Source organism: Hippocampus zosterae, chromosome 13 (genome assembly GCF_025434085.1).
Source record: "Hippocampus zosterae strain Florida chromosome 13, ASM2543408v3, whole genome shotgun sequence".
NCBI lineage: Eukaryota > Metazoa > Chordata > Actinopteri > Syngnathiformes > Syngnathidae > Hippocampus > Hippocampus zosterae.
The window spans coordinates 15,142,937-15,163,369 of NC_067463.1; the positions used below are offsets into that span (position 1 = coordinate 15,142,937).

General features: G+C 44.4%; 1 protein-coding gene across 5 annotated transcripts in view; it reads left to right on the plus strand.

Annotated features, from left to right (window-relative positions):
- Window positions 1-1,019: 1,019 nt before the first annotated feature.
- The window catches only part of LOC127613681 (adhesion G protein-coupled receptor L1-like), a 32,860-nt gene continuing 13,446 nt past the window's right edge, over window positions 1,020-20,433 (plus strand). For 2 of the 5 annotated variants that reach the window (XM_052084819.1, XM_052084820.1), the window contains exons 1-5: window positions 1,021-1,889; window positions 15,890-16,009; window positions 18,038-18,251; window positions 18,645-18,754; window positions 19,837-19,851. In XM_052084819.1, coding sequence (XP_051940779.1) covers window positions 15,940-16,009; window positions 18,038-18,251; window positions 18,645-18,754; window positions 19,837-19,851 — 409 coding nt within the window. In that variant the 5' untranslated portion in view covers window positions 1,021-1,889; window positions 15,890-15,939. Of the gene's footprint in view, window positions 1,890-15,889; window positions 16,010-18,037; window positions 18,252-18,644; window positions 18,755-19,836; window positions 19,852-20,433 lie in introns of all 5 variants that reach the window. The other 3 variants (XM_052084821.1, XM_052084822.1, XM_052084823.1) reach the window with 3 other exon arrangements.

Below are 20,433 nucleotides of genomic sequence, written 5' to 3' on the forward strand. Positions count from 1 at the left end.
GTGACGCATCTTCCTTCATGCTCAGGACTTCATGTTTCCACACCGATGATGATGGTGACGATGCAGCGGTGCTTTTATGTGATCTGGCAGGATCTTCACATTGCTTTGCAACAGTTCTTGATCTCTCCATTCTGAAATGTTTTTCGCCTTCCTCTCACTTCTGAGGATCGCTACACTGCCATTAATGCCTGCGTGTTGTAATCGTGATTGCAGGAAACTAAAATATGTGTGCAAAATATGTCACTTCCATCCTTACAACCATCTGCGATTGTTGCTTTTACACCATTTTAAACACAATGCCCCTCACCTCTTAGCAATGTTGTTGCCATCGGAGGAGGGGGGTGGGGTCTTTGGAGTTTTAACTATTGGTTTATTGATTGGAATAAGGGCAGCGCGGTAACTAGTGGTTAGCACGCATTCCTCACAATTGTGAGGTCCTGAGTTTGAAGCTCTCGATGAAGATGGCAGAATGATATTGAACCTATCCCTCCATCCGTATTCTGACCAGCTTATCCTCACAAGGGTCGCGGGGCGTGCTGGAGCCTATCCCAACTGTCTTCGGACCTTGACGAACCCTGAAGGAAACTCAACATTCGCTACCTTCGCTCACACTCGCGACCACGGAGGACAAACTTGGTTAGGGGGTAGAACTGCTACAGTAGTAAAAGGCTATCGGCTGACTGTGCTGCCGTATTTTGTTATTGCTCATAATGGTGGCACTTGGAGAGCCTATGATTATTTGAGCTGGTAGAACAGAAGATTGAACCGCTGCAGCAGACGCCCCTGGTAGATTTAATGATGAAGAAATACATGTTTCATAACCTCTGAAATAGCAACAAGTCATTCATTAAAACTACTTCTGTTTTTCATGACGATTTATTGGATACACAGCTTGTTGCTTGGTCAAACAGACCTTATAGAACATGATGGAAGCATCCGCTCCCCCATGTACTGGGCGCACACGCACGCGCGTGCACGTACGCGACACACGTACACGCTCACGCACGCGCACGCACGGAAATACACGCGCACGACCACAGGCAGGCGTTGCACGCTCCCGAGCACAGAACGCGCAACAAGCGGACCAGCGGATGAAGCGAGAGCGCGCACTCGGAGAGCAGAGGACGGACGCAAGGCGATGCCAGGAGCGGGAAAACATCGCCTCTGACGGTCCAGCTGTTAATGTGTCTGGGTGTGTGTGTGTTTTTTTAGAAACCCAGGAGCGTTTAATTTGACGAAATTGGCACATTTTTTTTTAAATAGAAAGCATACGGCATCCGCCCTTGGTGTTGCGACTGAACACAATTCGTCGTGATGATGCCTTTTCACTTCGACGCGATTTGGCGATAAGTGCAAAGAAGGATGTCTTGCAACAATGTCGGAGGAAGATGCGCAGTCGTGACAACAACAACAACGGGCTTCGGTGAAGTGTAGTCGTCGAAAGAGGTCCGCACGGGGTCTGCGGCTCACGTTTATCTCCGGTCGTCTATTTTCTACCCGCGAAGCCGATCGGACCTATCTACAACAAGGCCAACAGCCCGTGGCGTCCGTGGCCATGAACGCCGTGGGAATGAGGGTACCAACGTGACGCACAGTGCAGCGGAGAGTCGGGGACGTCATCGAGAGGACGGAGGTCCAGCAGAGAGCCCTCATTCCTGGAGGAGGGAGGAATAGGAGTAGGAGGAGAAGGAGGAGGGGGCGCCCAGTTGTTGTTGGACCCCTAATGACTGCTTCACTGTCTGCTGTATCACCCGCCATCACCACTGCCGAGAAGAGGGCATCGGTTTTCATGTAACGGGCAGTGTCGTGGAGGGAGCAGAGAAGCAGGAGGATGGAGACGCAGTGAGCGAGGAGGAGGAGGACGAGAAGAAGGAGGAGGAGGATTGACGGTAAGATATGGACAGAAGATGTCAGGACGCACCCCGCCCCTCTCTCTCTTCTACACATTGCACATGTACGGAGATCGATGCAATGGCATGACAGCAGGGGTTTATCTGCCCGCTCATAAAAATATACACCATTGCTCTTTCAGGGCTTGTGTTGCGCTCTCAAAAGTCTCGATACATTTTATACCCTTGCCGTCATGGACAGACGGTTTAATTTATATCCAGGCTCCCTAACAGCCTGAATAGCATTTGCGATAGCAGACTAAACACCCCAATATCAACGAATTAAAAAAAAAAGTTGATTATATATGCAGTACAATCATTTTTGGGTACCCACAGACATGTCGCTTCGGGAACCCCGAGAGCATCTAACCTTACATTCTAAAACTGATGTTGATTAAATTAGTTTTGATTGTCCCTAGTACCTCCATTTGCGACCCCTTTTTCAGCAAAGCAAGCCATTAGATGGGTGTGATGTGATGCCCAGCTCGGCTAGCATGAAGCTCCGTGGGTCAGTAGTAAGCAAGTGTGAGATGAGCGGTGAAATATTCATGTTCATTCGATAAATGTCCCCAAAGCTTTGCCAGACAGAGAGGTCTTAGAGTGTCCCACCAAAGGGGCACATTGTGAGCATGATCCAAATGCAGCTTCTCAGCGACGTCTCAAAACCTCATCGCACATGCACCGTTCGATATGCGACGACTGGTTTGACCAATTCACTGTAAATTTGAACACCGCGCGAGAAAACGATTAGCATCGAGTGATAGAGTGTTCGGATTGAATGAGAGCTCATGTCAAATTCAGAGAGGTGTGGGTCAGCAGAGGAGGCCGGGCAAGCATGCATGGCAGTGGATGGAGGGAGGCAGATGAGTAAAGGATGAAAGGATGGAGGAGAGAGGGGCAAGGGGGAGAGATGCTCCGTGGCTGACGGGACGTCTGCTCTTGTGTCAGCCCGCATTTTATCTGCATGTGTAACCTTCACCGTGTGCATGTGAAGGTAATGAACTATAGCATATATATTTACCAGCTGGCCACAACATCATGACCACTTGCACAACCGAATTACATTCAAACAGAAGCGCTGTATCAAACAGTGTGTCTTTGCAAAGATAACAATGCTCCCATTTGAAGGACTATTCATTTAAACCGTAATCGCATTTGTGCGATTACAATTTCCTGTAGTTGAAGCAAAATTGATAATGCTGTGTGTGTGTGTGTGTGTGTGTGTGTGTGTGTGTGTGTGTGTGTGTGTGTGCGTGCGTGCGTGCGCAAGAGAAAACAAAATGTAATCAGGTGTGCTTTCAAGTACGGGTAATTTATATTGACACCCAAGGGGCAAAAGAAAGAGAATTGATTCGTTTTTAATCCAGGCACACACGCAACCAACTCATGCATTTGGGATGGGGTCTTTTTTTTTTTTTTTTTTTTTTGCTGTAGTCGATTAGAAGAATGTACCATATTTGTTCCAAGTCCGTTTGGACATATTCCACTGAGGAGGCCTCTAAAGACTGCATCATACTGAGAGTTGTGTCTTTTGGCTCTCTTGTCATGAAAAATGGGCGGCCCGGTAGTTCAGTGGTTAGCACGTCGGCTTCACAGTGCAGAGGTACCGGGTTCGATTCCAGCTCCGGCCTCCCTGTGTGGAGTGTGCATGTTCTCCCCGGGCCTGCGTGGGTTTTATTTGGGTGCTCCGGTTTCCTCCCACATTCCAAAAAACATGTGTGGCAGGCTGATTGGACGCTCTAAATTGTCCCTAGGTGTGAGTGTGGGCGTGAATGGTTGTTCGTCTCTGTGTGCCCTGTGATTGGCTGGCAACCGATTCAGGGTGTCCCCCGCCTACTATCCGGAGACAGCTGGGATAGGCTCCAGCACCCCCCGCGACCCTAGTGAGGATCAAGCGGTACGGAAGATGAATGAATGAATGAATGTCATGAAAATTATCACCAAAAGGTCCCGCACACACCAACAATGTCGAAATGCTTTTAATAAAATGTATCGCAATTAGTTACTGGCTAATGTTGGAAACTTACATCAACAGTTTTGATCCTTGTTCATCTTTTCTCATGTGTCACAAAAAGCCCAGATGAGTGTTAATCATGAATATGTAAATCAGTAATCTTATAGAAAAACACAACAAGCATGCACCAGTGCTACGTACATCATCTGGAACAGTTCCGATTCCATATTTAAGATGACATGCACATGAACACATTAAAAAAAACACAAAAAAAACATGACGCTCCCCAGAGATTCTGTTCCTCCCTCCAATGTACGTGTGCAGGTTGTTGCAGATGTCTTTTGCTCTACTCAATGTTGCCTATCCACCACTGTAGACTAACTTTTGGACTAGTAGTACTGGTGCGACCAGCCACCATATTTGCTGATGTATAGCCATCTAAATTGGCATGCCATCGTTTCGTATCATGTAAAGATTGACAGTGACGGAAGATTTTACTAGAACAACGACTGTGATTGCACCAAGCAGCAGATGACAAAACAGATCAATTAAGATGAAAAAAGGAAATGAGACCATGGCAATTACTGAAAAGAAAAAAAATCCCCTGTGAAATTGATTATCATGAGTAAAATAGCAAAGTGACTTCACCCCTCTCATTCTTCTCGATATATGTCAGCTGTTATTGATTGTATGGAAACCTCTTTTTATTGACTGCATTGAGGGACTGTTTTAATTTGAAATGTCCGACTGTATTTGTATGCACCTCGCATATTGCCGAATGCGAGAGATGGCCATGTTTAATGTCATGTTCCCAAATCTGTTTGAACCACTAAAGTTGGGTTTATTATAAAGGATGATACAAATATGTATTCACAACCATCTGCCTGTTTTGTGGCACAAGTGATCCAAATGATCAGCCTGCAACATGAACTCACAGAATACACCGGTAGCGATTATTTTATAGTTGGAGACTGAACCGGCCATAAGCATGTTGTGTTTTAAAACAGTAGTACCCAACAATATTTATTATTCCACTTGTACCACGCAAAATAGACGAGAGCACAGTCTCTGTGAATGGCAGCAAGGTGATTGGGAAGCTGTCCTTTTCTATAGCAAGTAGTGCTAGTTAGATGGTCGTTAACGTAGCAAAGTAAACATCCAGACGTGAATATTTATTTAATTTGTACAGGAAAGATTTACCGTGACTCGCGTTCCATGAAGTTAGATATATCTGTCCTAGCGTTCAAACATGCACTCAAGCTGTGCAATCGGATGACATTTTTTACTAGAACACAGTGAAAAAATGGCCGCATTTGCATTGAGCCCTGCTTTAAGTTTTGCTTGACCAGACAATCAGAGGGCGTAAAAATGCTGTCGTTCGAGAAACAGTCGCATTGTTTATAAAGTGCAAATTACATTTGTCAGCATTCGTGATTCTGAAGGCTCTTGGCAGATGACATTGACAGTGCATCACATAGGAGGCTGGAATTTGATTGCGTGAAAAAAAAAAAGTCGTATCGACAGGAAGCCGAAAAAGGCTACGAAATGAAGAGAGCACTCGAGAATGAAGAGAATACAGATCTTACAATTGAAATTTGATTGTTGCTTCAAAAGGCACAAGATCAAACTGGTGAAGAGGTAATGAGGGCCTTTTGTCATCAATGTTGCCGATTGTGCAGTCGGACTTGACACTGTCCAGCATCAACGTAAAGTCCGACCGTCACGGTGAAGAATGTCTGACAAGAGTGCAACGTTTGAGTATCTCCTTCCACTGGCACATTTCATACAATGTGGTACCGTCCCTTTAAGTGTGAACGTGTCAAACCCGTATCCCGTGAATGCTCTGGTGAACATGTGACATCAATTGTTTTCAAAGTACATCATTCACAGTGTGCCCGTTCTCGCTCCTCCAGTTAAGAATAACACCGGCGCGTTTGTAACGATGTTTATGAATGACAGTGCTAATTAGGAAAGCTGAGAGCATGATTTATGGCTTGATAAAGAGAGATAAGTGGACTCCAGGGCTCGGAAGCAGGTCTTGTGTCCGTCAGTTGAACTCGAAAAAGCAATCATACTGTATATTCACACATGAAGGATATTTTGTTGTTGTTGTTGTCGTTGTTGTTGTTTTTAATCATGTAAAGGCAGAAGATGGCATGTTCATTACAATTTGTACTTTCGTCCAGAAAAATGAGGTCAGCCTCAGATTATAGAGTCCTTTTATATGCTATTTATGGTGAACTTGGGCGGCCCGGTAGTCCAGTGGTTAGCACGTCGGCTTCACAGTGCAGAGGTACCGGGTTCGATTCCAGCTCCGGCCTCCCTGTGTGGAGTTTGCATGTTCTCCCCGGGCCTGCGTGGGTTTTCTCCGGGTGCTCCGGTTTCCTCCCACATTCCAAAAACATGCGTGACAGGCTGATTGAACACTCTAAATTTTCCCTAGGTGTGAGTGTGAGTGCGAATGGTTGTTCCTTTCTGTGTGCCCTGCGATTGGCTGGCAACCAGTTCAGGGTGTCCCCCGCCTACTGCCCGAAAACAGCTGGGATAGGCTCCAGCACCCCCCGCGACCCTAGTGAGGATCAAGCGGCTCGGAAGATGAATGAATGAATGGTGATCTTTGAGCAGTGGTGGTTTTTTCAAGACTCTGCCTCCATTTGATAGGAGACACTTTCTTTTTTTCGTCCTCACTGAATAGGCTCCGCCTTTAGATTTTCTAGCTGCAGTCTGTTCCACCTGCCTTCAAACAAGCGCTAAACTGAATCTGCTCATCTTAGCTCTTCTCTGTCATATGTTGCCGTCGATAACCATGTTGCACGGACACGATTGCAATGATGTATTGTTCAACTATTCTGTATTTTGCGAAGATTTCATGCTGTAATATTTTGCGGCGCTTCGTTGCAACAACATACACTGATGCACAAACCCTAACCAGCATGCGTTTAGAAGACAGAGAAAGTTTTACTGAAACCTCACCACGTGGTGGTAAGAAAAACGTTGCTTAACGATATCCGCCATGCATATTTGGGCTCATTTTTATGTGTCCTGTGTTGAATGGAAAATGAATAACTAACTAACCCGGAGATATTTGGCTTGCATTAGTGTCTTGCACTGAAAAAATATGGTTGTTGAATTTACTCAATTTTATTTCTTCAAGTGGTTGCGCGAAATAAAATCATAAAGATCCCAATATAAAGTAGACATTTTTAAGTAGACTATATAGCTATCCAGATCCAGAAATAACATTGAGTCAATGCAACACACCATTTTTTTTTCCAGTGTGTACATTTCTAGATTTTGCATACAGGTTCTGATCCAGCACAATAGTTTGCATCTTTTTCCTTTTGAATCCAGACATGATACTGTAGTTTTTATTTTCGGCATATTATTACACTTCATGCAGATTATCAATTCAGAAATCCAAATTGATTCCCTTGCATTTAATGGCTATTCATTTCTGCTACTGTGCTTTATAAATGTACAGAGTTCAAATAAAAAAAAATGGATAAACTCAGGCGCAATATTGTAAATCCTGGAGATGTTCAGATACTGAGAAAGCGCCATGAGTCACTGGAACGCGGCGTGCTGTTATCTCAGAGGATGCTTGCCGGGGGTAGGATTACAAGCTTGATGAATATGTGAGGAACCTTATCAACATTTAATCAACTTTCTAGCTGCCTTGAGACGATATGTTATTCTTCAGGTGAAAGAAAATCTACCTCAGTTTTCTCTTCACAGAGCATCTGTCTCTTGACACATGTAGGACAAATAAACATCAACGGTTTAGCATTCATGTAGCTGGATTCTATTTGTTTATTTGGGGTCCACGCATACTGATAATTGGGCTTTTTTTTTGGGAGGGGGGAGCATAATTCCCACCTTCTGAAGCAAATCTACAAAGGCCCATTTTTGGATGTCCAACAGATTCTGGAGCGATTATCCTGTGGTGTGGGGTATTGTTAAGAGTGATTTTTTTCCCCTCGGTCATCTGAAAATGGTCGATGACGATAAACGTTGTTAAACCTGTTCAATTTTAACTATCGCAAATCGTTAGTGCGTTGTCAACACAAAGTTAAGCCGAGCCACGGATTTTAGGATTGCGACATGAAACTGCTTGTTGCTCATTCAGGAAGGACTCAATGAGAGGAGCAACTGGTTGTGTTTGTATAGCGGGTGACCCAAGTCATTCGCCTCAGTCAAAAGTTCGTAAGCTTATTTTGTCTGCATTGCCTCTCTAGTTTTCCTCAGAATTACATTTTTGTTCAAATCAATCAACTTTATTAACTGAAGCACATTTCTTTTTCTTTTCGGAACATTTCCCAGCAGATTTTTCAACATTATTTCATCACAATCTTGCACCGTACAGCAGAAAAATCACTGGCAGACAGAAGGCCAAACAGTTCCCATGATTCAGAAATTTCCAACCAGCGAATGACATTGCACGGGATGTGAACGTTTACATTTCACAATCTTCAAAAAAAATTCGGCGGCCCGGTAGTCCAGTGGTTAGCACGTCGGCTTCACAGTGCAGAGGTACCGGGTTCGATTCCAGCTCCGGCCTCCCTGTGTGGAGTTTGCATGTTCTCCCCGGGCCTGCGTAGGTTTTCTCCGGGTGCTCCGGTTTCCTCCCACATTCCAAAAACATGCGTGGCAGGCTGATTGAACACTCTAAATTGTCCCTAGGTGTGAGTGCGAATGGTTGTTCGTCTCTGTGTGCCCTGCGATTGGCTGGCAACCGATTCAGGGTGTCCCCTGCCTACTGCCCGGAGGCAGCTGGGATAGGCTCCAGCACCCCCCGCGACCCTAGTGAGGATCAAGCGGTTAGGAAGATGAATGAATGAATCTTCAAAATTGACTCCCCTTCAAAGTCAAAATAACTTACTTGTACAGTTCTATTTAAGGACGGTGTTCAATATTTCATCAGGAAATGATGTGGAATTGTCAGTTAAATTTGACTGCGGTGAGCAGGTGGTGTTTGAGGAGTTTCTTAAAGATGTGTACAAGAGATGAGATAGCAAATATCACTTCTGTTTGCCCTTCTGGCACAGAGCAGAAGGTGCAGGCTCATAGCGAAGGCCATGAAAAGCAGTCAACTTTGAAAATATATCCTGCCTGCAATTTGCTCTAATTTTTCGGTGTGGTGCATCGTGCTTGCCACTGCGTCCAGCGACAAATGCTGAAGGTCAAAACAGTAGCCTGCATTTCGTGCAACGCTGGTCCTCATGCTACCGATTTGGCGCTGAACGTTGCCTTTTGTTTCCTGCCTGCAACAAACAAATGATTGACTTGTGGCGACACCTCCACTCCCCCGAGTCACGCATCGACCAGACAAACACACGGACTCGAAAGCCCCGTAAGTGGTCAAACTGCAGCGTGCGTGCAGTCCCCAGCCCCGTGGGAGCCGTGGAGGTCAACTGTCTGAAACTCCACTTCACTACATCTCAAACGCAGGGCGCAGTGGAGTGCTTTAAAATGCACTTCTAATCTCTAGATATTACAGATGACACATTTTATACCACATTAGATAGTGTTGTTACCCGGTGTCAGAAGTGGAATGTTTGGGTCCGTCCCACATCCTTTGACTCCCCTTCACACACTCACGCATCACTCGTCCATTAGCGGCACAGCACCACACGCCTGTTTTGTCACTTGGTGCTTTACAGCAAATTAGCCTCAGGCTGTGCTGCACTCTGCAGCCAAATGAGGAGGCAGTTGCTCTCTCTTGACTTTATGGTTACTTTTATTATGGTGTGAATCTTTGTACCTGTGTGATTGAAATCATTTTTTACTCATCTCCGGCAGTCTAGCTTTATTGGCTATGACGTATCACTTGCTTTGGGTAGAGCAGCTTTTTTTTATTTGATATTTGTATTTTTTACTATCTCCATCAAGTATACGAAAGCATGGCGCTGCCAAAGTGGAGTAAACATATTTGGAATGGCAAATATGTGATCGCTTTAGAACGTACTCGCAAATATGTTCAAACGTACTCACAAATATGTTCAAACATACTTGTAGGCTAAATGCTACAAGCAGAGTATTTTCCCATAATGCCATTGGGTAGGGACTTGCGCATGCGCAAGTAAAAAAAAAAAAAAGAAGCTTTATTTATTTATTTTTGTAGGATTTGGCCTACATTGCCCAAATACGATTAAAAATGAAATAAATGTGCATTCATAATTTTATAATTTTATTAGGGCTGCGGTTCATGATTTAAGTTCAGTATTTTTGTTTTCCCAGAATGTCGCGGCTATTGACTTCTCAATGTGCATTTCCCGAATTTATTATTTTTTAAAATTATACCAATACATTAGAAAATTAAGTAAGTAAACACTGTTTACTCATATTTTTATGTTTTTATTATGGCTGTAGTGCATGATGTACAGTTACATTTACAAACAGAAAAAAACCGTCCATCATACCATGAAAACATTAAAAGCTAGTACCCGACTAAGGACACTAAAGAGGCTGTGTGAGAGAGGCAGTCCTTTTCTAAAAATTTTAAAATTCATTTAATAAAGCAAGAACGACTTCATGCCGTCATGCAAATATGCAGAGATGGGCAATTGACAACAAGTCAGTGGCCCAGGAACCCGTCCGGCATCATCAGTTCGTCTTTTTAAACAATTTTATTTTAAACCCAAACTGTAATCATCAGTCGGTCAGTTTGTCATGTTATTTTTACCGCGATTCCATCATCACTTCCGCAAGTCTTCGTTCCTTTTCAATGGTGACAGCAACACTTCCTCCTCGCGGAGGGAGTATGACTATCTGAGATCTGTGTGAAGTTTGTCTCAAAAATAAATGTGAATGCCCACTCATTCCCAAATGCGCATTCAACACTTCACAAGCAGAATTGAATATTTAAAATGTTTAAAAAATGCACCCACAACCATTTTTTAAAGAACACCTGAAAGTAACAAATATAATTTTGAGTCTATAAAGCACTTGTGAAAATGCGGATGTATTTGTGTGAATAATTATTAGTCAAATCTCTCCTCCGAGAGGGGCGAGAGTTTCACCCGGCACACAGAGGAGCGAGAAAGACATGATAGAAACAGAGCAAGGGGCCGCTAGCAGTAAGGAATAGTGAGGAAAATGAGTGACAACGGCAAGGTAGAATCTCGACACATTTAAACTTGATTGACAATACAGAGAGTGTAGAGTCTGCAAGGTAAAACAATTATTAATCGAGGTGCAAGCGTGTTCAATGCATCTGTTGCTGCTGATGTTGGAAATTTAATTGCAGTAACGTCAGCGCCTCCTGCGAGAATCTCCTCCAAAACAGGGCAGATCATTTCGACACAGAAGAAACCGGATCAGCTCCTCAAAGCTGAGGCACTTGCCGTTCCTCAATGCAAGTCTTAACAAGAGACAAGATAGCAGGATGCTGAGAATTATTATTTTTTTTGTATACAGCACTTCTGTCTCTCAGTGCAGAGGTGCGGGGTTCGATTCCGGCTTCGGCCTTCCTGTGTGGAGTTTGCATGTTTTGTTCAAATTCTTTCAAGACACAAATGTGCTCACATTCAGTTTGAAAATACTCTATACATTTCCATGGTGAAAACTCTCCCATTCAACCAAGGTTTTTATGTAGCTGTTTTGCCTGATAGCGAGTCAGTGATTGCTTTGTGGGGATCATGTTGTCACCTGTGGCAGTTTTCTAGTTCACACACACACACACACACACACACACACGCACACGCACACACACGCACACACACGCACACACACACACACCTACTGATATAAAGTGTTTCTGAATTTCTCTGCTTGGGTTTTCTCCGGCTCTTCCGGTTTCCTCCCACATTCCAAAAATATGCGTGGCAGGCTGAGTGAACGCTCCAAATTGACTTTGAGCGCGGATGGTTGTTCGTCTCTGTGTGTCCTGCAATTGGCTGGCAACAACCAGTTCAGGGTGTCCCCCGCGTACTGCCCGAAGACAGCTGGGCTAGGCTCCAACACGCCCGTGACCCTTGCGAGCATAAACGGATTAAAAAATGGATGGATGTATTATTTTAATTTACATTTTGTTGCGTTATGTTTTTTTTAATTATTCTGTTTTATTTCATTTAAAATTAGTTTGTTGGAAAAAAGCTTAAAGTATCACAAGTTCAAATGTAAATAATTCAACTTTTTGGACCATCCATCCATTTTCTGATCTCACAAGGGTTGCGAGGCAGGTTTTTTGTATTTAATATTTTTGAAGGACTATGTAGAGCAAATAAAGGCATGCTGTAAATGACTGGAAGTAGCAGCAAAAATTAGAAGAGCGGTTTGGAAGCCGAAAGAGTTGTTATTTATTTTTTTATTTTGGGTAAGCCAAGCCAAAGGAGCCACTTCTCTAAAAAGAGCCAGAATTCCCCCTACTGCTTCAAAGTACTTGTGAAAAGAGGATCATCTTTAACAGAGGATCAACCTCACCTAAATTCATGCAATTTTCAAATAATTTATTCATATTATGATGTTGATAGATTCACTTGCCATACATAAGTACCGGTATGTATATTCCTGATTTGAAGAGGATGGGCAAATGGGGTGGGGACTTGGTTCTAATTTTCCATCTACTAAGACGTTTTATGGTAGTGTAAGCAGAATGCCAGAGTGTGTTTGGGTGTGATCACCTATGCACACACAGTCCTGTCTGTGTGTGCTTATTTCACTCCAGGCCCACACACTCGCGCACACACACACATACACTTTCATTTTGATTGCCGCTCCCTCAAGTAGGCCGGCCGGTGGCCCGGGGCTGCATCCTGGTTGCGGGCAGGGAGCGCGTTGATGTGAACAGGGGGACTGGGTGTGTGGCTTTGTCAAGGCCCATCAGTGTCCTTGCTCTACTTACTCTGCACCAACACTTAAGGATGTGCTTAAGGATGTGCGTCTGAGCATATACATGCATGTGTGTGTGTGTGTGTGCGCGCGCGCGCGAGTGTGAGAGAGAGTGAAATGGGGAATGCGAGCAACAGAACATGCCGCCATAAGGCTTTTTGGCTGAGATGAGACATTTATGCGCACTCGAATTGTTAGTGTGTGTGTCCAGTGTCTGTGCGTGTGATAACACTGGAGAGGGTCTCATTCGAGGGAGCCTTTTTATGTACTGTTATGACCGTGTAGGGATGTGTGTGTGTGTGTGTGTGTGTGTGTGCGTGTCACTGTGGTCCTCAGGCCTTTAATACAGTTGTGTTGGTTCGGTGGACGTCAGTGGAAAGGCTACGAACTCACTTCCTTCAAGTATTCTTTTGGTCCCATGCTTTTCTTTGAGTGATGGAACATGCATACGTGGAATTATGTGAACACATGATGCGGACAAAGAACATGCTCATCATGTAAATTAGTATCATTTCAGCTGAATACATGGTCTGGACATGGTTTTAGTGAAGCATGGTTGAACTTGGAAATCGGATGTAATCTGTCTAATATTCCCTCAAGGGTTAGAAATGCTGTGCGCGCTTATGTGTGTGTGTCTGTGTGTTGGGTACACTCTCCTGCTGTAGTCCGTGCATGTTGGATGTTTGTGAAGGAATGACCTAAATCTGTCTCCCGTCATTATCAAGCACGAGGTTGCAGAGAAGCACAAGTCACATGTGAGCACACACATAACATGGGTCGAGTAGTAACCGATGTAGCCTCATCCCAAAAACTCATAGAAAACACTTTGGCTTAGCCCCCCCCCCCCCCCACTGTAAATGTAAGCCTAAATATAACCTTCTCCGAGACCCAGTTCACCTCAAAGCAGAACTAACCCGTCATCCTTCAGCAACCCTTTTCAAGTCTTGTCAGAAACACACACACACAAAAGAAATTCAGTTTCAGACCAGGCTGTAGGGTGTTTTCTTTTATTTTTGGTAAATACCTGTATTTTCGTTATCTTAATGTCAAGTCAAGTCAGCGTTATTGCCAAATGCTAATACGTGCAACCTACAGCACAGATGACATTTCTTTCCTCTCAACCACAGTGCAAACATGCAGTGCATTGAAAACACACACCGCTAAAAATGAGGACAGCAAAACTGAATTGCATAAAAAGATATAAAGACCTTGATGTATCAATATAAACAAATAAAACAATAAATAGCAATCAACAGACAACCAAGGGCACGTATGATTATTGCGGGTTAAAGTAAGGTGTTTGTTTCCTATTACTCCATTTTGACCGATAACATTTTGAGCTGCAGTAAGGACTAACTACTCCAGCAATCAGAATGAGAAATGGTTTGATGTGGAGCATGCAAAGGTCTACCGTTGCCGGCAACTATAGCCATCAGAATGAGAAAAAATCATAACATTTGATATCTGCTGATTTGTGGCACTGTTCTTAAAGACAGACAATAAGAGAAACACAGCATCCAGCACCATTATAGCATACACGCTGGAAGTGACATCAAATGCAGTTGTGATCTTTTGACAGAAAGTTGCTGAAATTGTCCTACACATACAATGCATGTGCTTTGGTCGTAAACGTGGCGATGATGTGAAGTAGGAGTGTGTAAGAAATAATAAGAAACTCTTATAAAGCCATATCGCCGATGGCAGCGTTAGTGATGTCACACTGTTTACTCGCTTTGCGAGGAGTATAGTGTGTGGTACTAACTGGGTGAGGGTTTTCTGAGTGTGTTGGACAGCTTTACTTAAGTTTTCATGAGCAGTAGTTCTTGTTTTGGAGTAGCAAAGTTTCCCCTCATAATCCTTCTTTATGCTTCATGGTGCTGAAACTGAATCGCTCTTCACGGCAACCGTTTTAGCCCCTCTTTCAGTGTTATTTTGACCAATGCCAGTCTTGTTAACCCCAAATCATTTCCAGGGTGGGGACGTGGACTTACGTCCGTCCATCCATCCATCCATTTCCTGAGCCGCCTAGTTTCACAAGGGTCATAGGGCATGCTGGTGCTTCTCCCAGCTGTCTTCGGGCAATAGGCGGTGGACACCCTGAACTGGTTGCCAGCCAATCGTAGCGTGGACTTACATCTTGCTATTAAATTATTCACGGAGATGGGAGACTCTACCATTTCCTCGATTGGAAATTGTGCTGTCTTCTGCTCAGCAAGGGCCACCGAGTCACGTGACTGAATCCTGCCCGTTGATTTGCAGAATGAAGACTTTCATGATTTTCTCCTACTTGGCTGCCTGCCAATCAAAGGACACGTTTTCTTTTTGAGAGACTCCACAATGTAAAATGTCACATATAATGTAACACCCTTCATCACACACCTGCACACACACACACACACACACACACACACACACACCATATTATCGCAGCATGCGTACATGATGCAGTTAAACCTCAATTTTCCTTCCATTCAGGGTCTTGTGTTGAGTTTCGATTGAGCAGCCATCTTACTCTTGTTCCTCATGCTCTAGTGTACTTGCATCATATTTGTTCTGTGCATTGTAACAGTCCACTGCAGCGCATCGCACATTCACCTACATTCAGCAAACATTCAGCTGTGGAGGCCGCCGCTCCTTTTCAGGGGGTGGGGGAGATTGTCTCTGCTGCATCATTTATTTAGGATTACTGAAAAGTGGTCTAATGTGTGTGTGAGTTTATGTGACTGTGTGTGGTTGTGAGTGATTTCAACAAGCTGCGTGTGGATTGTAAAATTAGGATTGGTTTGTGGGTCAGTGGCCATTGTTGCTCCGGGGCTCACGACGGACTTTCAACACGTATTCACATATTTACTCTTAAAAATGCAGACGTACACAAACCCAGCATGTCTCTTTGCTTTCTCTCTCTCTCTCTCTCTCTCTTGCTCGCTCCCGCCATGGCTCTCTCCTTCCCCAGACTGCACTGGGCTGTCACCATGGTAACAGCAGATTGTGAGACTTTGCTGCTCGATTGCTCAATTGTTATCTCGGTTTCTCTCGCACTCTCCTCTCTGTCTGTCTGTTACTCTGCCTCTTCCCATCTGCTGCATTTCACATGTGTGTCAGCATCCATCCAGCGAGTGCAAAGATGCGAGCACACGCACATCATTATTATGCACAGAAGCAACGGGTGCAGCTCTTCACTCCGCATGGCTCACCTCCACCTCTGCTTCCTCCCCAGGCTCTCCTAACGCGGCTGGCGGTGTGACGACCGAACTCTTCCTTCCCGGCATGGCGGTGTCATTGTGCTTCTTGGGCGTGTGCGTGCTAACTTTGGCTCAGGTCGCCCCCTCCAGCCAAGGTAAGCATCATCACCGCCACAATCAAGTATTATGCCAAGATGTTGACCCCTGGGAAAACGGAGATTTGAGAAGTGTAGCAAAAATAATAAATAAATCAATCCCAACAGTACAGTATGTGTCAGAGGTTGTGAATCCCCCAAATCAAAGAAAAGCCATCTTCGCAAAGTTTTCGGAAGACAGTGACCTACATAAACACAAGACTATGAACGCACTTGAAGCGTGGCCAAAGGGAGTGTTTTAAAGCTGCCTGGAGCTGCTCCTTAATAAAAGCATCAGTCATTCAGCACCATGGAGAGTTACGAGACGCCGCCAGCATACTGATCACGCCGCTGTCGTGTGCTCGCTTTAATCCACGTTTGGCGACGACCTTTTCATGTGTACGCGCCGCTCGGCTTGGTGGGAACAGCACATTTAGGTACCGGTAATGCTAATGGGATTTTCTTCATTAACCAAGGTTTAGGTGGGTTAATATGCCTTTTTGTATGTAATGCGATTAGAAACCCCAAATCTTACTGTTGGTGCTCATATTTTGTTTTCCGCATGATGAAAGTTTCGAGTCAGTGTCACGTGAATTATAATTCAGAAATTTACAAGGGGACGGTGTGTATTTTTAAAAATATATATTTAGTGTTTGTTCTTAAATGTATGAGAATCTAAGTCACGAATGGCAAATGGTATCTTACCATACAAGATGCAATTGGAAGTCCTTGGGAGAATGCTGACAATTTAAATTTTATGCAAGAAGGGGCCCTTTGACATTCGCTCTTGAGCTTGGCGAATGGCTGAATACCCTCGCCATCCGCAGGTGTCGTGATTCGGTTTAGGGACCAACAGGTGGCACTGTAGGGCTCGTCCGGCAGCTGCACACCTGTTGGTCATTTGTTAATTTGTTGTATAAAAGGACTCCTGCCCGAACACTCGGTGTTGTGTTGCTTCTCGCTACTGTCAAGTGGTCATGGTTTTTGTTTGATACTTTGGACTTTGTGTGTTTGTATTTGTACTTGTATTCTTTGGCGTTCGACTCAGCATGATTTTACTGCTTGGTGCTTTCTACCGCCTTTATTACCATTTCGTCTTACTGTTTATTGTGTATGTTAAATCGCTCCTTGTACAGCACTTTTATGCAGCGATGGCTGTTTGAAAGTGCTCTATAAATACTGTTGACTTGACTTGTTTTGGATTTAGTTTTCTTGGTTTTAAATACAATTCTTCAAATACACCCCGCTCCTCCCTCCTGCCTGCTTTTTGGGGTCCACCACCACCTTGCTACGTGACAGCAGGAGTAGAAGGGGTCATCATGCCCATATGAGTGGCCAACTTGGAGTCTGATCTTAACAACCTGTGTTTTGTTATCATGTCCACTGCGATTCGCTGGCGACCAGTCAAGTGTGAAGCCCAGCTCTAGACTGAAGTTTGGCCCTAGATCACCCTAATGAGGACATTAGAAGGAAATGGATGGATATGTGTGTGTGTGTATGTGTATACTGATACTGTGTATCTGTGTATACTGATACTGATACACTATATCATTTGTGCCATGCAAACTGTAGAAAAACAAAACAAAACATCAATCTATCCATCCATTATCTGACCTGCTTGTCCTCACGACGGTGGCAGGGGTGCTGGAGCCTATCCCAGCTGTCTTTGGGCAGAAAGAGGGGTATACGCTGAAATGGGGTACACATAAGAGAACAACCATTCGCACCTTGGGACAATTTAGAGTGTTTCATTAACCTATCATGCAAGTTTTTGAAATAGGGGAGGGAGAGAATTGAGTAAATTGAATGCACCATTTTTTTCATTGCAGAGCCAAATAGCCCAATCTGAAGTCCAACAATTTAAAAGCCGAATCACACTTTCAATCGGTAAAATGTGATAGTAACCACTTTTAGTTGTCGTTCACAGATTCCATAAGCAGATTGCTTTTCCAATGAACACAAGTGTGTTGTTGAAGTGAATGTATTTGCTTCTCCTTTCCTGCACTCTCCACCCCACCGTGACATCGCCAATCATCCTCACCTGGTCAGCCATGTCCCGGGCCGCCATGCCATTCGGGCTGTTGCGCAGGGAACTGGCGTGTGAGGGTTACCCCATTGAACTGCGCTGCCCGGGAAGCGACGTGGTGATGGTGGAGACCGCCAACTACGGACGTACTGACGACAAGATTTGTGACGCGGAGCCCTTCCAGATGGAGAACACGCAATGTTACCTTCCAGATGCACTGAAGATTATGGCTCAGAGGTGCGTGTGCGTGCGTGTGCGCGTGTGTACGCACCTCGTCCACGAGCTTGTGTCTTTCACAAGAGATGCAAATCGCTTTGTCGCTACGACTGGAAACGGATAAATCAATGGAAGCATCTGCCGTTTGCAGCCCGCTCCCGACCAAATCTGTCTGAGACGAAACATTACACCCAGCAAATGCGTTTGTTGTGTGTCTTTGTGTGTGCGAGTGCAATAATCACTCCAGCTAAATCTAGCTGCACCATTAGCTGTGTACTCAGCAGCGTTTTCCTCGAAGAACAAATCAATATTGGGGGTGAGGAAACAAACGGGCAGCCCTTTGCTTCCCCTTTCCTGTAAATTAATCACTCTCCTACTTTCTCTTCCCACTCCATCCCTCACTGCGTTGTGCAGGTGTAACAACAGGACGCAATGTGTGGTGGTGGCAGGGGTGGACGTTTTCCCAGACCCTTGTCCTGGAACATACAAATACCTGGAGATCCAATACGAGTGTGTCCCTTACAGTGAGTATGCATCGACACGAATTGGGTTTGTGTGTGTGTGCGCGCGTGTGTGTGTGTGTTTGTGTAGTAATAGTAATAGTAGCATGACGCTATCTTCACATGTATTTTGACACTATATTCACATATATTTAAACATATACCGTATGGCACACAAAGATTCACCATATGGTCATTGCATAAATGAAAAGGGAAAATCTAAGTCGGTATCGTTTAGACCCCCCCAACCCCACCTCTTTGGAGCTAAAACAGCTGATACTCTTCAGGGAAGCCTTTCGAGAAGGTGGCTCTGAATAAGCACGGAAGTGTTTTTTCAGTTCAGTCGGCCAAAACTGGAATCATAGCAATGTCCAAAATGTGTTGGTAAGATGGTGGCTGACAAGGAAACCTGACGAGACGCGCCCAACCCCTGATTAATTGATGAAGATATGTGTCTCAAGACTTTTTTGTTGATGCGGTGTGAAATCTTTTCATGTGAAGGCATGTTTTACAGACTTTAATAACCTCTTGTATCCCTGGGATGCTTTCTCTCCTCAGAGAGGGTGAGCGCGCGCTTGAAATACAAACAGAAATTTGAAGGAACAAACTAGAGAACTGGATTTTTGCATACTGTATGTCTCCAGTGTGCGAGTGCGTTTGTGTGTGGAAGTGTGTGTTGTGTGTATGCGTGTGTGTGTGTCTGGGGAGGGGGAACATTTGAATCTGCGCGTGCATGTATGTGTGTGTTTTCTTTTCCAGAGTCGCACCAAGCCCAGGAGTTGCTCTCTTTTCTCCACAGGAGTTGGACGAAAGGATTGAGCGAAGGGGCGGGGGGAGGGGAGGGGAGGGAAAGGGAGATGACGGGTGATGACGGAAGAGTGGGAACGCGGCGATGAAGGGTTGTGGGGCTAAGAGGCTCGTTTTGGGGATGAAAATGTTTGTGAAAATGGCACTCATAATCTGTGCACTTCTTTCTCTGCTTTCTATTTTCTTCTCCGTCTTTTTCTTTCTTGCTTGCATTCTTGCTTCTTTCATTCCTTCTTTTCTTCCCCCCCTCTGATTTCTCTCTCTTTCTCTCCCTATTTTTTTTCCCTATGCTTGAGTAGAAGTGGACCAAAAAGGTAAAGACAATACATTGTAGCATCTTGATCTCCTTCCCCACCCACGCCTCTTTTGCTCCCTTCCTTCTCTCGCTCTCACTTACCATTTCTCTCTCTTCCTCCTACCCTAGGACGTTGTTTGTAATCATGCTGGATGTTGCCCCCACCCTATTTTTTTCCATTTACTCCTCTGTTCTCCCCCTCATCCCTTGTTGTATGGAAATCAGTGTTTTTATCCAGTTTGATACAGGTTCTGCACACACTCTACCCCTTTCCTCCCTTCGTCTGCTCTTTCTGTCCTGTTTGATCTCATTGCACACATAAACAGCGCATCGCCTTTGCTTTCTTTCTTTCTTTCTTTCTTTCTTTCTTTCTTTCTTTCTTTCTTTCTTTCTTTCTTTCTTTCTTTCTTTCTTTCTTTCTTTCTTTCTTTCTTTCTTTCTTTCTTTCTTTCTTTCTTTCTTTCTTTCCACTCTTCCTTATTTTATTCATTTCTACTTACTTGCTTTCCTCCTCACTTTCTTTCTTTCATTTTTCTTTCACTCTTCCTTCCTACTTTTCTTCCTCCTTCCTCTTTCCTTCCTTCTTTATACCCATCTTTCC